Source organism: Oncorhynchus kisutch, linkage group LG20, assembly GCF_002021735.2.
Source record: "Oncorhynchus kisutch isolate 150728-3 linkage group LG20, Okis_V2, whole genome shotgun sequence".
Lineage (NCBI taxonomy): Eukaryota > Metazoa > Chordata > Actinopteri > Salmoniformes > Salmonidae > Oncorhynchus > Oncorhynchus kisutch.
The window spans coordinates 5,266,032-5,289,865 of NC_034193.2; the positions used below are offsets into that span (position 1 = coordinate 5,266,032).

Genomic DNA, 23,834 nt, shown 5'->3' on the forward strand with positions numbered 1-23,834 from the left:
TCTGTAATGTTGATGTCCTCTCTGTAATGTTTATGTCCTCTCTGTAATGTTGATGTCCTCTCTGTAATGTGTATGTCCTCTCTGTAATGTTGATGTCCTCTCTGTAATGTTGATGTCCTCTCTGTAATGTTGATGTCCTCTCTGTAATGTTAATGTCCTCTCTGTAATGTTGATGTCCTCTCTGTAATGTTTACGTCCTCTCTGTCCTCCGCAGTAAAACAGCGTTGCTAGAGGGACTAGAAGTTGACCAGTACATGTGGGGGATTCTTAATGCCATCCAAAAGTAAGATGACTTTCCCAACATCCTCACCATACTCATCAAACCCTCCTACTGCACCAATAACCATGAACTTCATCACTTATCAACCTCCTTGAGAGATTTTTTTTTGTTAAAAGATTTTAGGCTGAATAAAGATATTTTATATATATTATTTTGACTTCTGTAAAGTGGAACCATTGTTTATTGGAATGCAGGAATAAAGCGCTGTGGAGCAGCAATATTCATTCTGCAGCTTTCTCTTTACATCATCTCATTACCCCCCCACCCCACGCCCCCCGCCCAGCTCGGAGTTTGAGGAGGTGACCATAGACCCTTCATGTAGTTGGAGACCTGTGGCCATCAAGTCTGCTATCCACATCAAGGAGGATCCAGATGGACCCATGGCCAAGAGGTTCAAGACCATGAGCCCCACCCAGATGACCCTGCCCAACGTGATGGAGATGATCGCCCTGCTCGGCCCAGGGCCCTCGCCCTACCCGCCCCAACAGGGGGGCAACAACAGCGAATACGGAAGCCATGGTACATTATTTACTTAGATACGTTCTTCCTAACTTAATCCTCTTAGTTCCTGGAGGAACACAGGACCATGGTACATTATTTACTGAGATACTTTCTTCCTAACTTAATCCTCTTAGTTCCTGGAGGAACATAGGGCCATGGTACATTATTTACTGAGATACTTTCTTCCTAACTTAATCCTCTTAGTTCCTGGAGGAACACAGGATCATGGTACATTATTTACTGAGATACTTTCTTCCTAACTTAATCCTCTTAGTTCCTGGAGGAACATAGGGCCAAGGTACATTATTTACTGAGATACTTTCTTCCTAACTTAATCCTCTTAGTTCCTGGAGGAACACAGGACCATGGTACATTATTTACTGAGATACTTTCTTCCTAACTTAATCCTCTTAGTTCCTGGAGGAACACAGGACCATGGTACATTATTTACTGAGATACTTTCTTCCTAACTTAATCCTCTTAGTTCCTGGAGGAACATAGGGCCAAGGTACATTATTTACTTAGCCTCTTTCTTCCTAACTTAATCCTCTTAGTTCCTGGAGGAACATAGGGCCATGGTACATTATTTACTTAGCCTCTTTCTTCCTAACTTAATCCTCTTAGTTCCTGGAGGAACATAGGGCCAAGGTACATTATTTACTTAGCCTATTTCTTCCTAACTTAATCCTCTTAGTTCCTGGAGGAACACAGGACCATGGTACATTATTTACTTAGATACTTTCTTCCTAACTTAATCCTCTTAGTTCCTGGAGGAACACAGGACCATGGTACATTATTTACTGAGATACTTTCTTCCTAACTTAATCCTCTTAGTTCCTGGAGGAACATAGGGCCAAGGTACATTATTTACTTAGATACTTTCTTCCTAACTTAATCCTCTTAGTTCCTGGAGGAACATAGGGCCATGGTACATTATTTACTTAGATACTTTCTTCCTAACTTAATCCTCTTAGTTCCTGGAGGAACATAGGGCCATGGTACATTATTTACTTAGATACTTTCTTCCTAACTTAATCCTCTTAGTTCCTGGAGGAACACAGAACCATGGTACATTATTTACTTAGATACTTTCTTCCTAACTTAATCATCTTAGTTCCTGGAGGAACACAGGACCATGGTACATTATTTACTGAGATACTTTCTTCGTAACTTAATCCTCTTAGTTCCTGGAGGAACATAGGGCCATGGTACATTATTTACTGAGATACTTTCTTCCTAACTTAATCCTCTTAGTTCCTGGAGGAACATAGGGCCAAGGTACATTATTTACTGAGATACTTTCTTCCTAACTTAATCCTCTTAGTTCCTGGAGGAACATAGGGCCATGGTACATTATTTACTGAGCTACTTTCTTCCTAACTTAATCCTCTTAGTTCCTGGAGGAACATAGGGCCATGGTACATTATTTACTTAGCCTCTTTCTTCCTAACTTAATCCTCTTAGTTCCTGGAGGAACATAGGGCCAAGGTACATTATTTACTTAGCCTCTTTCTTCCTAACTTAATCCTCTTAGTTCCTGGAGGAACATAGGGCCATGGTACCAACAATGAGTTTTTAGATTATGTTTCTGTGTACATAAATCACATATCATATCATAGTCATGTGATTTATAAACAAACAAACAAATAAACAAAAATAAAAATAACCTCTAAAACTTGCTTGTTGTGATTTTTGTTGTGTTACTAGGTAACAGTTACCAGGGCCACAGCGGGGGCTTTGACTTCCCCCATGGGAACCCCGGTGGTACAACCATGAACGACTTCATGCACGGCCCCGTTCTGTCCCACCCGCCAAACATGGCACAGGACAAACCCCTCACACACAGCATGCCTGACTCTGTAAGTTAAAGTTTAAATGTTTTCAAATGTACTGCCTTGTGGGATGTATACAGAGGGTTGTGCGTACGGCCCAGTACGTCACCGGGGCCAAGCTTCCTGACAACAAGGACCTCTATACCAGGCAGTGTCAGGGGAAGTCCCTAAAAATTGCCAAAGACTCCAGCCACCCTAGTCATAGACTGTTCTCTCTGCTACCGCACGGCAAGCGGTACCGGAACGCCGAGTCTAGGTCCAAGAGGCTTCTTAACAGCTTCTACCCCCAAGCCATAAGACTCCTAAATAGCTAATCAAATGACTAACCAGACCCCTCTTTTACGCTGCTGCTACTCTCTATTTATTATCTATGCATAGTCACTTTAACTCTACATACATGTACATATTACCTCAATTACCTCGACTAACCAGTGCCCCCGCACATTGACTCTGTACCGGTACCCCCTGTATATAGCCTCCACATTGAATCTGTACCGTAACACCCTGTATATAGCCTCCACATTGACTCTGTACCGTAATACCCTGTATATAGCCTCCACATTGACTCTGTACCTTAATACCCTGTATATAGCCTCCACATTGACTCTGTACCGTAACACCCTGTATATAGCCTCCACATTGACTCTGTACCGTAATACCCTGTATATAGCCTCCACATTGACTCTGTACCGGTACACCCTGTATATAGCCTCCACATTGACTCTGTACCGGTACACCCTGTATATAGCCTCCACATTGACTCTGTACCGGTACACCCTGTATATAGTCTCCATATTGACTCTGTACCGGTACCCCCTGTATATAGCCTCCACATTGACTCTGTACCGGTACCCCCTGTATATAGCCTCCACATTGACTCTGTACCGGTACCCCCTGTATATAGTCTCCATATTGACTCTGTACCGTAACACCCTGTATATAGCCTCCACATTGACTCTGTATCGTAACACCCTGTATATAGCCTCCACATTGTCTCTTTACCGTAACACCCTGTATATAGCCTCCACATTGAATCTGTACTGTAACACCCTGTATATAGCCTCCACATTGACTCTGTACCAGTACCCTCTGTATATAGCCTCCACATTGACTCTGTACCGGTACCCCCTGTATATAGCCTCCACATTGACTCTGTACCGGTACCCCCTGTATATAGCCTCCACATTGACTCTGTACCGGTACCCCCTGTATATAGTCTCCATATTGACTCTGTACCGTAACACCCTGTATATAGCCTCCACATTGACTCTGTATCGTAACACCCTGTATATAGCCTCCACATTGTCTCTTTACCGTAACACCCTGTATATAGCCTCCACATTGACTCTGTACTGTAACACCCTGTATATAGCCTCCACATTGACTCTGTACCAGTACCCTCTGTATATAGCCTCCACATTGACTCTGTACCGGTACCCCCTGTATATAGCCTCCACATTGACTCTGTACCAGTACCCTCTGTATATAGCCTCCACATTGACGCTGTACCATAACACCCTGTATATAGCCTCCACATTGACTCTGTACCAGTACCCTCTGTATATAGCCTCCACATTGACGCTGTACCATAACACCCTGTATATAGCCTCCACATTGACTCTGTACCGTAATACCCTGTATATAGCCTCCACATTGACTCTGTACCGGTACCCCCTGTATATAGCCTCCACATTGACTCTGTACCGTAACACCCTGTATATAGCCTCCACATTGACTCTGTACCGTAATACCCTGTATATAGTCTCCACATTGACTCTGTACCGGTACCCCCTGTATATAGCCTCCACATTGACTCTGTACCGTAACACCCTGTATATAGCCTCCACATTGACTCTGTACCGTAACACCCTGTATATAGCCTCCACATTGACTCTGTACCGTAATACCCTGTATATAGCCTCCACATTGACTCTGTACCGTAACACCCTGTATATAGCCTCCACATTGACTCTGTATCGTAACACCCTGTATATAGCCTCCACATTGACTCTGTACCGTAACACCCTGTATATAGCCTCCACATTGACTCTGTACCGTAACACCCTGTATATAGCCTCCACATTGACTCTGTACCGGTACCCCCCTGTATATAGCCTCCACATTGACTCTGTACCGTAATACCCTGTATATAGCCTCCACATTGACTCTGTACCGTAATACCCTGTATATAGTCTCCACATTGACTCTGTACCGTAATACCCTGTATATAGTCTCCACATTGACTCTGTACCGGTACCCCCTGTATATAGCCTCCACATTGACTCTGTACCGTAACACCCTGTATATAGCCTCCACATTGACTCTGTACCGTAATACCCTGTATATAGCCTCCACATTGACTCTGTACCGTAATACCCTGTATATAGTCTCCACATTGACTCTGTACCGTAATACCCTGTATATAGTCTCCACATTGACTCTGTACCGGTACCCCCTGTATATAGCCTCCACATTGACTCTGTACCGTAACACCCTGTATATAGCCTCCACATTGACTCTGTACCGTAACACCCTGTATATAGCCTCCACATTGACTCTGTATCGTAACACCCTGTATATAGCCTCCACATTGACTCTGTACCGTAACACCCTGTATATAGCCTCCACATTGACTCTGTACCGTAACACCCTGTATATAGCCTCCACATTGACTCTGTACCGGTACCCCCTGTATATAGCCTCCACATTGACTCTGTACCGTAATACCCTGTATATAGCCTCCACATTGACTCTGTACCGTAATACCCTGTATATAGTCTCCACATTGACTCTGTACCGTAATACCCTGTATATAGTCTCCACATTGACTCTGTACCGGTACCCCCTGTATATAGCCTCCACATTGACTCTGTACCGTAACACCCTGTATATAGCCTCCACATTGACTCTGTACCGTAATACCCTGTATATAGCCTCCACATTGACTCTGTACCGTAATACCCTGTATATAGCCTCCACATTGACTCTGTACCGTAATACCCTGTATATAGCCTCCACATTGACTCTGTACCAGTACCCCCTGTATATAGCCTCCACATTGACTCTGTATATAACTAATAACTAACTAATAAGTCTATTGTTATTTTACTGCTGCTATTTTTATTTTCTACTTATCTATTTTTTTACTTAACACTTATTTTTATATTTTTGTTGGTTAAGGGCTTGTATCTAACCTTTTCACTAAGGTTTACACCTGTTGTATTCGGCGCATGTGACAAATACAATTTGATTTGATTTAAACATTGGCAAACTGTCTCTCACTGCTCAGGGTAAGAGTCACTCAGTGTACAGGTTATATGCAACTGCAGTAAGCTTTAACACTACAGACATGGAAGTGATTATTAGCTTCAACCCTGTTCTAATTTACATGACTCAACGTACAGAACTCAACTCACACTATCATATTAATGATTCTCTCTCTCTCTCTCTCTCTCTCTCTCTCTCTCTCTCTCTCCCCTTGTCTCTCTCGCTCGCTCTCTCTCGCTCTATCTCTGTCTCTGTCTCTCTCCTTTTCTCTCTTTTCTCTCTCACCCTCTCTCTCTCGCTCTCTCGCTCTCTCTCTCTCCTATTCTCTCTCTCTCTCTCTGTTTCTCTCTCTCTCTGTTTCTCTCTCTCTGTGTCTCTCTCTCACCCCCTCTCTCTCTCTCTCTCTCTCTCTCGCTCTCTCTCTCACTCTCTCTCTCTCCTATTCTCTCTCTCTCTCTCTCTCTCTCTGTTTCTCTCTCTCTCTCTGTTTCTCTCTCTCTGTCTCTCTCTCTCCTACTCTCTCTCTCTCTCTCACCCTCTCTCTCCCTCGCTCTCTCTCTCTCTCTCTCTCTCCTATTCTCTCTCTCTCTCTCTGTTTCTCTCTCTCTCTGTTTCTCTCTCTCTGTCTCTCTCTCTCATACTCTCTCTTTCTTCTTCCCTTCTCAGATACCTCATCCTACCATCACTGACCAGTCCCACAACTTGTTACAGCATAGCCTACACGCCCAATCTCACCCCGGCAGCCAATCGGGACAGCCGTTGCATCACAGTGGACCTCCTCAGCCGTCACGACAACAGGCTCCGCCCCCACAGCAACAACAGCCCGGCCCTAACAATCACCCTCTGCAGCACGGTGACCCCTTAGAGGGACTGGGTGGAGGGCTCCCAGATATGCCCGAACCTTCCTTGGATGTAAGTTAGACACACATGGGCTACGTCCCAAATGGCAACCTATTCCCTATATAGTGCACTACTTATTTAGAAAATAGGGTGCTATTTGAGACGTATATTTTAGTGATGGGTTATGGGTTAACCGTGGGTTATGAGTCGGGTTGTCCCACGGTGTCTGCGGTTATATCCACGTGGGTTTAGGGTCATTAAATATTTTGTGGCTGAAGGTTGAGTAAATGTAATTTATTTTGTGCGATTTATATCTATAGGCTACATATTATTTTTGTCTTTCATTGTTTTTATCTGCTGTTATTGCGTAAGCCTAAGATTTAGGGCCTAACGCCTCGATCACACCGACAGCGTCGCAGCACCAAACGGTACGCAGCGTCATCTAGATGTGTGAGCAACAACAGTTCAACATTCACCTTCTGCTACCATTTATGTCAATGTTTTTATTTTCTTTTAACCTTTATATAACTAGGCAAGTCAGTTAAGAACAAATTCTTATTTTCAATGACGGCCTAGGAACAGTGGGTTAACTGGCCTAGGAACAGAGGGTTAACTGGTCTAGGAACAGTGGGTTAACTGGTCTAGGAACAGTGGGTTAACTGGTCTAGGAACAGTGGGTTAACTGGCCTAGGAACAGTGGGTTAACTGGTCTAGGAACAGTGGGTTAACTGGCCTAGGAACAGTGGGTTAACTGGTCTAGGAACAGTGGGTTAACTGGTCTAGGAACAGTGGGTTAACTGGTCTAGGAACAGTGGGTTAACTGGTCTAGGAACAGTGGGTTAACTGGTCTAGGAACAGTGGGTTAACTGGTCTAGGAACAGTGGGTCAACTGGTCTAGGAACAGTGGGTTAACTGGCCTAGGAACAGTGGGTTAACTGGTCTAGGAACAGTGGGTTAACTGGCCTAGGAACAGTGGGTTAACTGGCCTAGGAACAGAGGGTTAACTGGCCTAGGAACAGTGGGTTAACTGGTCTAGGAACAGTGGGTTAACTGGTCTAGGAACAGTGGGTTAACTGGCCTAGGAACAGTGGGTTAACTGGCCTAGGAACAGTGGGTTAACTGGTCTAGGAACAGTGGGTTAACTGGTCTAGGAACAGTGGGTTAACTGGCCTAGGAACAGTGGGTTAACTGGCCTAGGAACAGTGGGTTAACTGGCCTAGGAACAGTGGGTTAACTGGCCTAGGAACAGTGGGTTAACTGGTCTAGGAACAGTGGGTTAACTGGCCTAGGAACAGAGGGTTAACTGGTCTAGGAACAGAGGGTTAACTGGCCTAGGAACAGTGGGTTAACTGGTCTTGGAACAGTGGGTTAACTGGCCTAGGAACAGTGGGTTAACTGGCCTAGGAACAGTGGGTTAACTGGCCTAGGAACAGTGGGTTAACTGCCTGTTCAGGGGAAGAATGACAGATTTATACCTTGTCAGCTCGGGGAATGGAACTTGCAACCATCCTGTTACTAGCCCAACGCTCTAACCACTAGGCTACCCTGCCGTCTACAGCACACAGTTTGATGCTTACGTTAGATAAATCCTACCTACGCACCACACAGAAGCAACTGCCTCAGCAACGCTGCGAGGCAAACGCAGCGTTTCACTGGAAACGAATGTACTTCATGTGTACCAAATTGAAATGACGCCGTCGGTGTGATCGAATCGTAACTGTATGCGCGCTAAAAAAGTTACCCGTCAGATCCACTGGGGTAAAAAGGACTGTGTCAGAGTTTAATTCACTAATGTTATGAAAAGAGAGGGCCAGAACAGTAGTCTAATGTTATGAGAAGGGAGGGCCAGAACAGTAGTCTAATGTTATGAGAAGGGAGGGCCAGAACAGTAGTCTAATGTTATGAGAAGGGAGGGCCAGAACAGTAGTCTAATGTTAGGAGAAGGGAGGGCCAGAACAGTAGTCTAATGTTTGGGAAAGATGACCAGAACAGTAGTCTAATGTTATGAGAAGGGAGGGCCAGAACAGTAGTCTAATGTTATGAGAAGGGAGGGCCAGAACAGTAGTCTGATGTTATGAGAAGGGAGGGACAGAACAGTAGTCTAATGTTTGGGAAAGATTTTATGAGAAGGGAGGGCCAGAACAGTAGTCTAATGTTACGAGAAGGGAGGGCCAGAACAGTAGTCTAATGTTAGGGAAAGATGACCAGAACAGTAGTCTAATGTTATGAGAAGGGAGGGCCAGAACAGTAGTCTAATGTTATGAGAAGGGAGGGCCAGAACAGTAGTCTAATGTTAGGGAAAGATGACCAGAACAGTAGTCTAATGTTATGAGAAGGGAGGGCCAGAACAGTAGTCTAATGTTATGAGAAGGGAGGGCCAGAACAGTAGTCTAATGTTAGGGAAAGATGACCAGAACAGTAGTCTAATGTTATGAGAAGGGAGGGCCAGAACAGTAGTCTAATGTTAGGGAAAGATGACCAGAATAGTAGTCTGATGTTATGAGAAGGGAGGGCCAGAACAGTAGTCTGATGTTAGGAGAAGGGAGGGCCAGAACAGTAGTCTAATGTTTGGGAAAGATGACCAGAACAGTAGTCTAATGTTATGAGAAGGGAGGGCCAGAACAGTAGTCTAATGTTATGAGAAGGGAGGGCCAGAACAGTAGTCTAATGTTAGGAGAAGGGAGGGCCAGAACAGTAGTCTGATGTTATGAGAAGGGAGGGCCAGAACAGTAGCCTAATGTTATGAGAAGGGAGGGCCAGAACAGTAGTCTGATGTTATGAGAAGAGAGGGCCAGAACAGTAGTCTAATGTTATGAGAAGAGAGGACCAGAACAGTTATCTAATGTTATGAGAAGGGAGGGCCAGAACAGTAGTCTAATGTTATGAGAAGGGAGGGCCAGAACAGTAGTCTAATGTTATGAGATGGGAGGGCCAGGACAGTAGTCTAATGTTAGGAGAAGGGAGGGCCAGAACAGTAGTCTAATGTTTGGGAAAGATGGCCAGAACAGTAGTCTAATGTTTGGGAAAGATGTTATGAGAAGGGAGGGACAGAACAGTAGTCTAATGTTATGAGAAGGGAGGGCCAGAACAGTAGTCTAATGTTATGAGAAGGGAGGGCCAGAACAGTAGCCTAATGTTTGGGAAAGATGACCAGAACAGTAGTCTAATGTTATGAGAAGGGAGGGCCAGAACAGTAGTCTAATGTTATGAGAAGGGAGGGCCAGAACAGTAGTTTAATGTTTGGGAAAGATGGCCAGAACAGTAGTCTAATGTTATGAGAAGGGAGGGCCAGAACAGTAGTCTAATGTTATGAGAAGGGAGGGCCAGAACCGTAGTCTAATGTTATGAGAAGGGAGGGCCAGAACCGTAGTCTAATGTTAGGAGAAGGGAGGGCCAGAACAGTAGTCTAATGTTATGAGAAGGGAGGGCCAGAACCGTAGTCTAATGTTACGAGAAGGGTGGGCCAGAACAGTAGTCTAATGTTTGGGAAAGATGTTATGAGAAGGGAGGGACAGAACAGTAGTCTAATGTTATGAGAAGGGAGGGCCAGAACAGTAGTCTAATGTTAGGGAAAGATGACCAGAACAGTAGTCTAATGTTATGAGAAGGGAGGGCCAGAACAGTAGTCTAATGTTATGAGAAGGGAGGGCCAGAACAGTAGTCTAATGTTATGAGAAGGGAGGGCCAGAACAGTAGTCTAATGTTAGGGAAAGATGACCAGAACAGTAGTCTAATGTTATGAGAAGGGAGGGCCAGAACAGTAGTCTAATGTTAGGGAAAGATGACCAGAACAGTAGTCTGATGTTATGAGAAGGGAGGGCCAGAACAGTAGTCTGATGTTAGGAGAAGGGAGGGCCAGAACAGTAGTCTAATGTTTGGGAAAGATGACCAGAACAGTAGTCTAATGTTATGAGAAGGGAGGGCCAGAACAGTAGTCTAATGTTATGAGAAGGGAGGGCCAGAACAGTAGTCTAATGTTAGGAGAAGGGAGGGCCAGAACAGTAGTCTGATGTTATGAGAAGGGAGGGCCAGAACAGTAGCCTAATGTTATGAGAAGGGAGGGCCAGAACAGTAGTCTGATGTTATGAGAAGAGAGGGCCAGAACAGTAGTCTAATGTTATGAGAAGGGAGGGCCAGAACAGTAGTCTAATGTTATGAGAAGGGAGGGCCAGAACAGTAGTCTAATGTTATGAGATGGGAGGGCCAGGACAGTAGTCTAATGTTAGGAGAAGGGAGGGCCAGAACAGTAGTCTAATGTTTGGGAAAGATGGCCAGAACAGTAGTCTAATGTTTGGGAAAGATGTTATGAGAAGGGAGGGACAGAACAGTAGTCTAATGTTATGAGAAGGGAGGGCCAGAACAGTAGTCTAATGTTATGAGAAGGGAGGGCCAGAACAGTAGCCTAATGTTTGGGAAAGATGACCAGAACAGTAGTCTAATGTTATGAGAAGGGAGGGCCAGAACAGTAGTCTAATGTTATGAGAAGGGAGGGCCAGAACAGTAGTCTAATGTTTGGGAAAGATGGCCAGAACAGTAGTCTAATGTTATGAGAAGGGAGGGCCAGAACAGTAGTCTAATGTTATGAGAAGGGAGGGCCAGAACCGTAGTCTAATGTTATGAGAAGGGAGGGCCAGAACCGTAGTCTAATGTTAGGAGAAGGGAGGGCCAGAACAGTAGTCTAATGTTATGAGAAGGGAGGGCCAGAACCGTAGTCTAATGTTACGAGAAGGGAGGGCCAGAACAGTAGTCTAATGTTAGGAGAAGGGAGGGCCAGAACAGTAGTCTAATGTTATGAGAAGGGAGGGCCAGAACAGTAGTCTAATGTTAGGAGAAGGGAGGGCCAGAACAGTAGTCTAATGTTATGAGAAGGGAGGGCCAGAACAGCAGTCTAATGTTAGGAGAAGGGAGGGCCAGAACAGTAGTCTAATGTTATGAGAAGGGAGGGCCAGAACAGTAGTCTAATGTTATGAGAAGGGAGGGCCAGAACCGTAGTCTAATGTTACGAGAAGGGTGGGCCAGAACAGTAGTCTAATGTTTGGGAAAGATGTTATGAGAAGGGAGGGACAGAACAGTAGTCTAATGTTATGAGAAGGGAAGGCCAGAACAGTAGTCTAATGTTAGGGAAAGATGACCAGAACAGTAGTCTAATGTTATGAGAAGGGAGGGCCAGAACAGTAGTCTAATGTTATGAGAAGGGAGGGCCAGAACAGTAGTCTAATGTTATGAGAAGGGAGGGCCAGAACAGTAGTCTAATGTTAGGGAAAGATGACCAGAACAGTAGTCTAATGTTATGAGAAGGGAGGGCCAGAACAGTAGTCTAATGTTAGGGAAAGATGACCAGAACAGTAGTCTGATGTTATGAGAAGGGAGGGCCAGAACAGTAGTCTGATGTTAGGAGAAGGGAGGACCAGAACAGTAGTCTAATGTTATGAGAAGGGAGGGCCAGAACAGTAGCCTAATGTTATGAGAAGGGAGGGCCAGAACAGTAGTCTGATGTTATGAGAAGAGAGGGCCAGAACAGTAGTCTAATGTTATGAGAAGGGAGGGCCAGAACAGTAGTCTAATGTTATGAGAAGGGAGGGCCAGAACAGTAGTCTAATGTTAGGGAAAGATGACCAGAACAGTAGTCTGATGTTATGAGAAGGGAGGGCCAGAACAGTAGTCTGATGTTAGGAGAAGGGAGGGCCAGAACAGTAGTCTAATGTTTGGGAAAGATGACCAGAACAGTAGTCTAATGTTATGAGAAGGGAGGGCCAGAACAGTAGTCTAATGTTAGGAGAAGGGAGGGCCAGAACAGTAGTCTGATGTTATGAGAAGGGAGGGCCAGAACAGTAGCCTAATGTTATGAGAAGGGAGGGCCAGAACAGTAGTCTGATGTTATGAGAAGAGAGGGCCAGAACAGTAGTCTAATGTTATGAGAAGAGAGGACCAGAACAGTTGTCTAATGTTTGGGAAAGATGTTATGAGAAGGGAGGGCCAGAACAGTAGTCTAATGTTATGAGAAGGGAGGGCCAGAACAGTAGCCTAATGTTTGGGAAAGATGACCAGAACAGTAGTCTAATGTTATGAGAAGGGAGGGCCAGAACAGTAGTCTAATGTTATGAGAAGGGAGGGCCAGAACAGTAGTCTAATGTTTGGGAAAGATGGCCAGAACAGTAGTCTAATGTTATGAGAAGGGAGGGCCAGAACAGTAGTCTAATGTTATGAGAAGGGAGGGCCAGAACCGTAGTCTAATGTTATGAGAAGGGAGGGCCAGAACCGTAGTCTAATGTTAGGAGAAGGGAGGGCCAGAACAGTAGTCTAATGTTATGAGAAGGGAGGGCCAGAACCGTAGTCTAATGTTACGAGAAGGGTGGGCCAGAACAGTAGTCTAATGTTATGAGAAGGGAGGGCCAGAACAGTAGTCTAATGTTAGGAGAAGGGAGGGCCAGAACAGTAGTCTAATGTTAGGAGAAGGGAGGGCCAGAACAGTAGTCTAATGTTATGAGAAGGGAGGGCCAGAACAGTAGTCTAATTTTAGGAGAAGGGAGGGCCAGAACAGTAGTCTAATGTTATGAGAAGGGAGGGCCAGAACAGTAGTCTAATGTTTGGGAAAGATGTTATGAGAAGGGAGGGCCAGAACAGTAGTCTAATGTTTGGGAAAGATGGCCAGAACAGTAGTCTAATGTTACGAGAAGGGAGGGCCAGAACAGTAGTCTAATGTTATGAGAAGGGAGGGCCAGAACAGTAGCCTAATGTTTGGGAAAGATGTTATGTGTGATGATTGTGAGGCGTTATACAAATTCAACAGTCACAAGACGGGAACTTCAAATACGGCATGTCAAAGGAACTGCACTGTTCAGATGGGTTAAATAGGAACTGAAATCTGGACACTGACTGTAGGTCTATAACCTCTGTCTATTACCTCTCACAGTTGAATATTAACTCTTGCAAAATTAAGCATTTCTTTCAGTAAAATGATATTACCAAATGTAAATTTTGACTCGGGAACAGGAGTGGAGAAATATGATTTGATTTATTTCAGCATCTTGAGAAAATGAATGTGCGGTTAAAGAGCGTCTGTAAAGGTGCTGTCATCATCAGCATCATTAAGGGTCATAGTATTTCTACCACAGTTAGGGACCGCCTGTAAAGGTGCTATCATCATCAGCATCATTAAGGGTCATAGTATTTCTACCACAGTTAGGGACCGTCTGTAAAGGTGCAGTCATCATCAGCATCATAAAAGCTGATAGTATTTCTACCACAGTTAGGGACCGTCTGTAAATGTGCTGTCATCATCAGTGTCATAAAAGCTGATACTATTTCAAACACATAAAGTATGCATCCAACCCGAAGTGAAATCTTATCATAAACATGTTGGGTCATTTTCCACAGCTTTAATTCCCTTAAAAACAGTCAAACTGATGTAATTTGCAAATTTAGCATGACAAATATTTTCAGAAAAAAAAAATGTTTAAAGAATTCCATTGTGTCGATGTTTGACATTGTTCTGGTGAGCATTGGTTTATTTAGTCTTCTAGGGCAACATAAACTCAGCAAAAAAGAAACGTCCTCTAACTGTCAACTGCGTTTATTTTCAGCAAACTTTAACATGTGTAAATATTTGTATGAATATAACAAGATTCAACAACTGAGACATGAACTGAACAAGTTCCACAGATGTGATTAACAGAAATTGAATAATGTGTCCCTGAACAAAGGGGGGGGGGTCAAAATCAAAAGTAACAGTCAGTATCTGGTGTGGCCACCAGCTGCATTAAGTACTGCAGTGCATCTCCTCCTCATGGACTGCACCAGATTTGCCAGTTCTTGCTGTGAGATGTTACCCCACAATTCCACCAAGGCACCTGCAAGTTCCCCGACATTTCTGGGGGGGAATGGCCCTAGCCCTCACCCTCCGATCCAACAGGTCCCAGACGTGCTTAATGGGATTGAGATCCGGGCTCTTCGCTGGCCATGGCAGAACACTGACATTCCTGTCTTGCAGGAAATCACGCACAGAACAAGCAGTATGCCTGGTGGCATTGTCATGCTGGAGGGTCATGTCAGGATGAGCCTGCAGTACCACATGAGGGAGGAGAATGTCTTCCCTGTAACGCACAGCGTTGAGATTGCCTGCAATGACAACAAGCTCATTCCGATGATGCTGTGACACACCGCCCCAGACCATGACGGACACTCCACCTCCAAATCGATCCTGCTCCAGAGTACAGGCCTCGGTGTAACGCTCATTCCTTCGACGATAAATGTGAATCTGACCATCACCCCTGGTGAGACAAAACCGTGACTCGTCAGTGAAGAGCACTTTTTGCCAGTCCTGTCTGGTCCAGCGACGGTGGGTTTGTGCCCATAGGCGAGGTTGTTGCCGGTGATGTCTGGTGAGGACCTGCCTTACAACAGGCCTACAAGCCCTCAGTCCAGCCTCTCTCAGCCTATTGAGGACAGTCTGAGCACTGATGGAGGGATTGTGCTTTCCTGGTGTAACTTGGGCAGTTGTTGTTGCCATCCTGTACCTGTCCCGCAGGTGTGATGTTCGGATGTGCTGATCCTGTGCAGGTGTTGTTACACATGGCCTGCCACTGCGAGGATGATCAGCCGTCCGTCCTGTCTCCCTGTAGCGCTGTCTTAGGCGTCTCACAGTACGGACATTGCAATTTATTGCCCTGGCCACATCTGCAGTCCTCATGCCTCCTTGCAGCATGCTTAAGGAACATTCACGCAGATGAGCAGGGACCCTGGGCATCTTTCTTTTGGTGTTTTTCAGAGTCAGTAGAAAGGCCTCTTTAGTGTCCTAAGATTTCATAACTGTGACCTTAATTGCCTACCGTCTGTAAGCTGTTAGTGTCTTAACGACCGTTCCACAGTTAATTGTTTATGGTTCATTGAGCAAGCATGGGAAACAGTGTTTAAACCCTTTACAATGAAGATCTGTGAAGTTATTTGGATTTATACGAATTATCATTGGAAGACAGGGTCCTGAAAAAGGGACGTTTCTTTTTACTGAGTTTATAATGACAGAAGAGAAACTGCATGTATCTAACTATAGACAAGTTGACAAAAAATAGTCTACCAAAATGTTGGACATTCTCAGCAGAAACAGGCCTATCTAAATATGAGGCCTGCATCCCCTGTCAAAAATGTTTTACGGACTGTACAGCGCATCTTCTATATTTAGATTTTTCGTATGTTGTCGGGCGGTTGCGAATGGGTTATTAGAAATTGCGGGTTGGTGTGTATTGCGGGTGGGTGTGGGTATTGCGGGTGGGTGTGGGTATTACTGGTGGGTGTAGGTATTGCTGGTGGGTGTGGGTATTACTGGTGGGTGTGGGTATTACTGGTGGGTGTGGGTATTACTGGTGGGTGTGGGTATTGCTGGGTGGGTGTGGGTATTCTGGGTGGGTGTGGGTATTGCTGGGTGGGTGTGGGTATTCTGGGTGGGTGTGGGTATTGCTGGGTGGGTGTGGGTATTGCTGGGTGGGTGTGGGTATTGCTGGGTGGGTGTGGGTATTCTGGGTGGGTGTGGGTATTCTGGGCGGGTGTGGGTATTGCTGGTGGGTGTGGGTATTACTGGGTGGATGTGGGTATTGCGTGTGGGTATTACTGGGTGGGTGTGGGTATTGCTGGTGGGTGTGGGTATTGCTGGGTGTGTGTGGGTATTGCGTGTGGGTATTACTGGGTGGGTGTGGGTATTGCTGGTGGGTGTGGGTATTGCTGGGTGGGTGTGGGTATTGCGTGTGGGTATTACTGGGTGGGTGTGGGTATTCTGGGTGGGTGTGGGTATTACTGGGTGGGTGTGGGTATTCTGGGTGGGTGTGGGTGGGTGGGTATTCTGGGTGGGTGTGGGTATTGCGTGTGGGTATTACTGGGTGGGTGTGGGTATTGCTGGTGGGTGTGGGTATTGCTCGGTGGGTGTGGGTATTGCGTGTGGGTGTGGGTATTCTGGGTGGGTGTGGGTATTGCGGGTGGGTGTGGGTATTGCTGGTGGATGTGGGTATTGCCGGTGGGTGTGGGTATTGCCGGTGGGTGTGCGTATTGCGGGTGGGTGTGGGTATTGCCGGTGGGTGTGCGTATTGCCGGTGGGTGTGGGCATTGTTGGTGGGTGTGGTTATTGTTGGTGGGTGTGGGTATTGCGGGTGGGTGTGGGTATTACTGGGTGGTTGTGGGTATTGCTGGTGTGTGTGGGTATTGCCGGTGGGTGTGGGTATTGCCGGTGTGTGTGGGTATTGCTGGTGGGTGTGGGTATTGCCGGTGTGTGTGGGTATTGCCGGTGGGTGTGGGTATTGCCGGTGGGAGTGGGTATTGTGGGTGGGTGTGGGTAAACAAACAGCTGACCAATGCATCACTAGAATAAATGTTTTCTGTGTTGTTGTTTTTTGTTTACATTGTTTATTTGAGATTTTATATATTTCAAAGTGGACTATTACAGATCCTACATTTGTGATGAGATACGTTGGAATGGAATGTACAGATATAATTTTTTTGGTGTGACGCTTCTTCATTCACCTTTTCCATGTCAACGTTAGATCGACCTTCTCCTGCAGATCTTTACTAAAGAGCGTGTTCTCTTCCTCTTTCTCTTCTCTGTAGCTCCTTCCAGAGCTGGCTAACCCAGATGACTTGTTGTCTTACCTGGATCCTCCAGACCTCCCGAGCAGTAGCAACGATGACCTTCTCTCGCTCTTCGAAAACAACTGACTCTGATTCTAGATCAGTTCATTTTAAAAAATGTATTAAAGAAAACACTTATAGGACTGCCTGGAGTTGGACCTATAACATCTGACCTGAGACCTGCTCCAGTACTTGACAAACACAAAGATGCACTCCCTTTCTCCTTTTCCCCTTGTACAGTTTGCATTGATTCTCCAGCAGACTGACTGACAGACTGACTGATTGACTGAACAATGTTTTAAAACTCAAAAAGACATAGCAGGACAGGGTAGGGCAGTGAGTGATGTCTGCCTCCCTGCAGCGCCCCCATGTGACCATCGATGATACCAGCTATCTGATATTCAGTTCATTTTGTATGCCACCAGTGTCTGTGTGCACATTTAGGAAAGTGTTGATGTGTTTTTTAAAATTCATATTTTGTTTCCTTTTAAAGAAAATAAAAGAGGAATTCATTAAATATATAAGGGGGGGAAAAAACAAAATGTCCTGCACTATCTGGCCAGTGTGTGTAATGTCCACGTTATTGTTTCACCTTATAAGACTCAGCGTCTCAGCTTCCTGTTGTCCCAAACGTTGTCACAGTTACTGTTCCCGGGACTGGTTACTACGTATCACTGTCTGTCTGTCTGTCTGTCTTGTCTGTCTGTCTGTCTGTCTGTCTGTCTGTCTGTCTGTCTGTCTGTCTGTCTGTCTGTCTGTCTGTCTGTCTGTCTGTCTGTCTGTCTGTCTGTCTGTCTGTCTGTCTGTCTGTCTGTCTGTCTGTCTGTCTGTCTGTCTGTCTGTCTGTCTGTCTGTCTGTCTGTCTGCCACTGCACGTCATGTGAAAGCACAAGATATAACAACACATACATCTCAAAGGAACAAAACACATTTAAAGTGACATCTTTGTCTAACACTAGTACCATAACATTTACGAGAAATTTGCGAAGATTTTTTTTGGGGGGGGGTGTTCAACAGCTTCCACTTTAGTTTCGACAACAACGAAAAAAGAAAACAAACATTTTGGTTCAAGTTTTTTTTGTTTTTGTTTTCTTTTGGGAAGTGGAGAGGAAGGAATCTTCCCTTCTTCTTTTGAAAATAAAGAGCGATGGAGGAAACCAAGTGGAGAGGAAGGAATCTTCCCTTCTTCTTTTGAAAATAAAGAGCGATGGAGGAAACCAAGTGGAGAGGAAGGAATCTTCCCTTCTTCTTTTGAAAATAAAGAGCGATGGAGGAAACCAAGTGGAGAGGAAGGAATCTTCCCTTCTTCTTTTGAAAATAAAGAGCGATGGAGGGAACCAAGTGGAGAGGAAGGAATCTTCCCTTCTTCTTTTGAAAATAAAGAGCGATGGAGAGGAAGGAATCTTCCCTTCTTCTTTTGAAAATAAAGAGCGATGGAGGAAACCAAGTGGAGGGAGAAGGCGGAGCCGCGGGGGGGTTGGAAATTGGCAATCATCCTCTTCTAGGAGAGAGAGTCAACCCTACAACATAGACATTTAGAATCTCCAATCAGAGAAATACATTTTCGTACTGTGATCTTGTTTCTTTATTATCCTGGCCAGAGTAGAGTCACAAATTGATTGATTAATTGATAGTCATCAATGGTAAAGGGAAGCAGACGTGGGAGGATGATGTTTGTTACCAGGGTTTGGGTCAATTTGAATTGAAGGCAGTCAATTCAGGAAGTTAACTAAAATTCCAATTTAATCTTTAATTCCAATTAAATAATTAAAATAGGGCATATATTTTAAATTACTCTCAATTAGCTGAAAAAGGAGAAGCTATTTAACTATGTCAACATATCACTTCCAGAATTGATTGACTTCAATTTGAATTGTTCCCAACCCTGTGGGTTACTATTTGAGTTTCCTGTCAGGCCGATATCAAGCCAGTTAGAGCTCCTATCTTATCCGTCTTTCTTCTGTGCATGCGCCCCCTGGTGTTGCTCCTCTCATCATTATGTCTTCTCTGCGTGCACCGCCTGGTGTTGCTCCTCTCATCATTCTGTCTTCTGTGCATGCACCACCTGGTGTTGCTCCTCTCATCATTCTGTCTTCTCTGCATGCACCGCCTGGTGTTGCTCCTCTCATCATTCTGTCGTCTGTGCATGCACCGCCTGGTGTTGCTCCTCTCATCATTCTGTCTTCTCTGCATGCACCGCCTGGTGTTGCTCCTCTCATCATTATGTCTTCTGTGCATGCACCGCCTGGTGTTGCTCCTCTCATCATTCTGTCCTCTGTGCATGCACCGCCTGGTGTTGCTCCTCTCATCATTCTGTCCTCTGTGCATGCACCGCCTGGTGTTGCTCCTCTCATCATTCTGTCCTCTGTGCATGCACCGCCTGGTGTTGCTCCTCTCATCATTCTGTCCTCTGTGCATGCACTGCCTGGTGTTGCTCCTCTCATCATTCTGTCCTCTGTGCATGCACCGCCTGGTGTTGCTCCTCTTCCCATTTTACAGAGCTGCGTCTCTAGCTCTCCCAGTTGAATTCTGTTATTAGTAATAATAATAAAAAGTGCCAGGTGCCAGGCCCTTGTCTGGGGGGGTGTTCTCCCTGTAGTAAAGATAGTGTGTGACTGAAATAGCACGCTGTTCACTGTATAGTGCACTACTTTTGAGGGTACTAAGGTACCATTCCTGAGAAATGTATGGTGTGCTTTTTAAAGTTGCTGTTACCACCGCTTTCTGTCTTTCTGTGAGTCTTTTATTCAACAGTAATATTGGATGGGATAGTGCTGTTATCACACTGTTATTATGGGTTGAAATTGGCTTTCGTTTTGTTTCTACTAGCTTTTTGTTGCTGGAAATTGTGACTTCATCAAACATTGTGAAAATTCTTAGCATAACCAAAGAGGGATTGGGAAGTGTGTGTGTGCGTATGTGCGTGTGCGTATGTGTGCGTGCGTGTGTGCTTGTGTGTGTGCTTGCGTGTGTGTGTGTGTGTGTGTGCGCGTGTGTATGTGTGTGTGTGGTGTGTGTGTGTGTGTGTGTGTGTGTGTGTGTGTGTGTGTGTGTGTGTGTGTGTGTGTGTGTGTGTGTGTGTGTGTGTGTGTGTGTGTGTGTGTGCTGGTAGTTATCCTTCATTTCAAAGATATGGAGGAAAACTAGCAGGGATCATCCGTCAGTCACCACTGTTGTAACGAACGCAGTACTGGAGCTGAAAGTCACGTTTGTTTTCAAGTTCACTTCATGACAAGAGTGTTGTTGAGTATGCAAATGTATTATTTTTAAAGAAAAGCTATTGTAAATATAATTTGTGAATATTTTTGTATCATCTTGATAATTCTTTGTCCTTTTACGTTAATTAGTCAAAGTCCAACTGATCTCATCCTCCCGAAACAAACCCAACACTGACTGGGGTTGGGTCTCAAATTGCACCCTATTCCCTTTATAGTAGTGTTGCCATGATGCCAGTATCGCGATTCTACGACATCGGATTTTCCTTGGTAAATAACACGATATATTGTGTTAACAGCTTCAAAATAAGACTGTCATTATTAGGACTGTTTTCGTCAAAGACATCGAGTCTCCTTCGTGTTTTGTCTCCTTTGCTTCCTTACTTCCTAGTATCGCGACACGTCTAGTATCGCGGCACGTCTAGTATCGCGACACGTCTAGTATCGCGACACGTCTGGTATTGCGACACGTCTAGTATCGCGACACGTCTAGTATCGCGACACGTCTAGTATCGCGACACGTCTAGTAACGCGACACGTCTGGTATCGCGACACGTAGTATCATGACAAAACTACTATATACTGTAAAACTGCTATACACTTGACCAGGGCCAATAGGGAAACTCATAGAGCTCCGGTCAAAAGAAATGCACGACATCTTCTGTCTCCTCTCATAGGTGAACCTAATCCCCTCCAAATGTCTCATTGTCAGCTACATACTGCAGACATCTCTCTCTCTGTGGTGGTCCATCCAGTTTAACAGATATCTCTCTCTCTCTGTGGTGGTCCGTCCACTTTAACAGATATCTCTCTCTCTGTGGTGGTCCGTCCACTTTAACAGATATCTCTGTCTGTGGTGGTCCATCCAGTTTAACAGATATCTCTCTCTCTCTGTGGTGGTCCGTCCACTTTAACAGATATCTCTCTCTCTGTGGTGGTCCGTCCACTTTAACAGATATCTCTGTCTGTGGTGGTCCGTCCACTTTAACAGATATCTCTCTCTGTGGTGGTCCGTCCACTTTAACAGATATCTCTCTCTGTGGTGGTCCGTCCACTTTAACAGATATCTCTCTCTCTCTGTGTGTGATCTGTCATAACGAACCCCAGTGGACCCATTGTAGAATCCACTGTGTTCCTAGACAGCAACTGTCCTGCAGCTTCTCTTTCTGTCGTAAGGCTTTGTCCCAAATACGCTCCGTTTTGGGATGTAGATTCTCTCTGTCTGCCACCTTCTTCGTCCCTGGTGTCATTAATAACAGACTAGTCAGGCCTTCTTTTTATTTTTATAATTTTTTTAGATACAAATTTAAATAAAATGTATCAAGTGTGATAAAGCAATATTCACAGATCTTCTTTTGTGCTCAAATGTTGTAGAGTAAAATTTGTGTATTTTTCGTAAACTAACATTCACATTTTTAGGTTAAGAATGGACAATAATGATTCACAAAAACTGTGATAGCTATCCACTATCCACTATCAGAGAACTATGTGAATATCAGAATTGTTGCTAATTATTGTCAATATACAAGTGGTATTTTAAAGATACCACAGCCTTATGTTAAAGAAATGTTTGACATTGTTTTTATTTTTGTTATTGAAAATGTGTTTTTTTAAAGCTTAAAGACCATTTACATTTTGTTTCCCATTTTAAATGCTGTTTGTTTTTTTGGAAGGGGGGTAAATTATTTCGTATTGTTTTTATTTTATTTGAAATGTAAAGTTAGACATATAATTTAATTTAACTGTAGCAATGTACTGATTAAAACATCCTGGTTATTGTAAAACCTAACATTTTAAACTTCATTATTGCTCTAGAAATAGTTACAGTGCAAGAGATATTTCGATAGAATAGCTGATATTAATGTGTAAAGCCTGTCACTTAAATCATGAAATCAATTGATCTTCTTCAATCTTCTTGACAAAGGACTGCCAACAGCAACTTTTTTTTAATTTTTTTTATTGATATCAGAATTGAAACCTAAACTTGATCGTTCCCACGGCGATCGTTCCCACGGCGATCGTTCCCACGGCGATACCTAGCTCTGGTCCCGGGGTGTGTTTCCAGAGCTAGGAGATGCATAGCTATCATTTCACATTTTGCCATGTTTACATATGAACAGGTTTGTGTAGAGGGCAACCTAAATCTGTAACAATCATCCCGGAAGTATAGTGTTTCTGTGGAAAATACAGTTTCAAAAAAAAGGGAAAAAAAAAATACAAAACTGAGAGGCGGCGCACCACCCGTTTAGGCTTTTAGAGTAGGATCTGCATGGGAGAGTGCTAAAGTGGATATCTGTTGGCCCTAAGATAAACCTGTACACAATGTAAATGAATAGAGACACTTTGTGAATGAAAAATTTGTTCATTTTCCCTGCGAATGTGTAAAAAAAAATCTGAATATGAAGAAGGTAGGCCTGACTTACGGGAAAATGAAAAACGTGTTAGTTATGCTGGTCTGTATGAAAAATCTTTTCTTGACATTTTTTTTGTGACCCTTCTCTGTAATTTGACCTCTTTTGTTACTTAAGTGGGACTGGGACAGCTATGTTTGACCTACATGTTAATAATTAGCTTCCGTGTACTAGTCAATCACCTGAGTATCTGAGGTGCTACAACTGTAAAGAAAAGAAGAAGAGAATATTGAGGAAAATACCAGGGGGAGGGGTGAATTGGGGGTCCAAACCCAAACAGATTGTAACCAAATCCATAGTTTGGGCATTTTTTTTATGAAATCTAAATAGTACAAGCTAAGGTGAAAAGGTGGCCATTTTGTCTCTATGTTTGTACATTGTATGTACAATCATTTCATATTCTAAATACTGGTCAGAAAAAATAAAAGGAACTAATTGTGATTTTTAGTCTTGCAGAATTATTGTATGTAGTTAGATGATGTGACAAGCTAATATTTATCTAATAAATATGTATTCAGATGATATCTGTATACCATTGTTTTTCTTGTCGTCAATTATTTTTCTGGATTATAAACCAAGTTGGGGCCCGAGGGGCCCACCCTATACCATATACCTGAGTCGTCAGGAGGACCCCGGACGTGAGTAGGTACATGTAACTGCCAAAACGACAACATAATACTTTACTCCTACCCCGGACAACAGCACTGCACCCCCAACAGCAACTCGCCCAAGCCTTCCCCATTTCTCCTTCTCCCAAATCCATTCAGCTGATGTTCTGAAAGAGCTGCAAAATCTGGACCCCTACAAATCAGCCGGGCTAGACAATCTGGACCCTTTCTTTCTAAAATTATCTGCCGAAATTGTTGCCACCCCTATT

At 44.3% G+C, this 23,834-nt stretch overlaps 1 protein-coding gene across 1 annotated transcript in view; it reads left to right on the forward strand.

The window, feature by feature from the left end:
• LOC109885849 (zinc finger MIZ domain-containing protein 1) overlaps window positions 1-23,487 on the forward strand; it is a 60,593-nt gene extending 37,106 nt beyond the window's left edge. The window contains exons 14-18 of the mRNA XM_031799980.1: window positions 215-283; window positions 564-799; window positions 2,489-2,640; window positions 6,547-6,792; window positions 17,311-23,487. Of these exons, the coding sequence (XP_031655840.1) occupies window positions 215-283; window positions 564-799; window positions 2,489-2,640; window positions 6,547-6,792; window positions 17,311-17,418 (811 nt within the window). The 3' untranslated portion in view covers window positions 17,419-23,487. The remainder of the gene's footprint in view (window positions 1-214; window positions 284-563; window positions 800-2,488; window positions 2,641-6,546; window positions 6,793-17,310) is intronic.
• The last annotated feature ends 347 nt before the right edge of the window (window positions 23,488-23,834 follow it).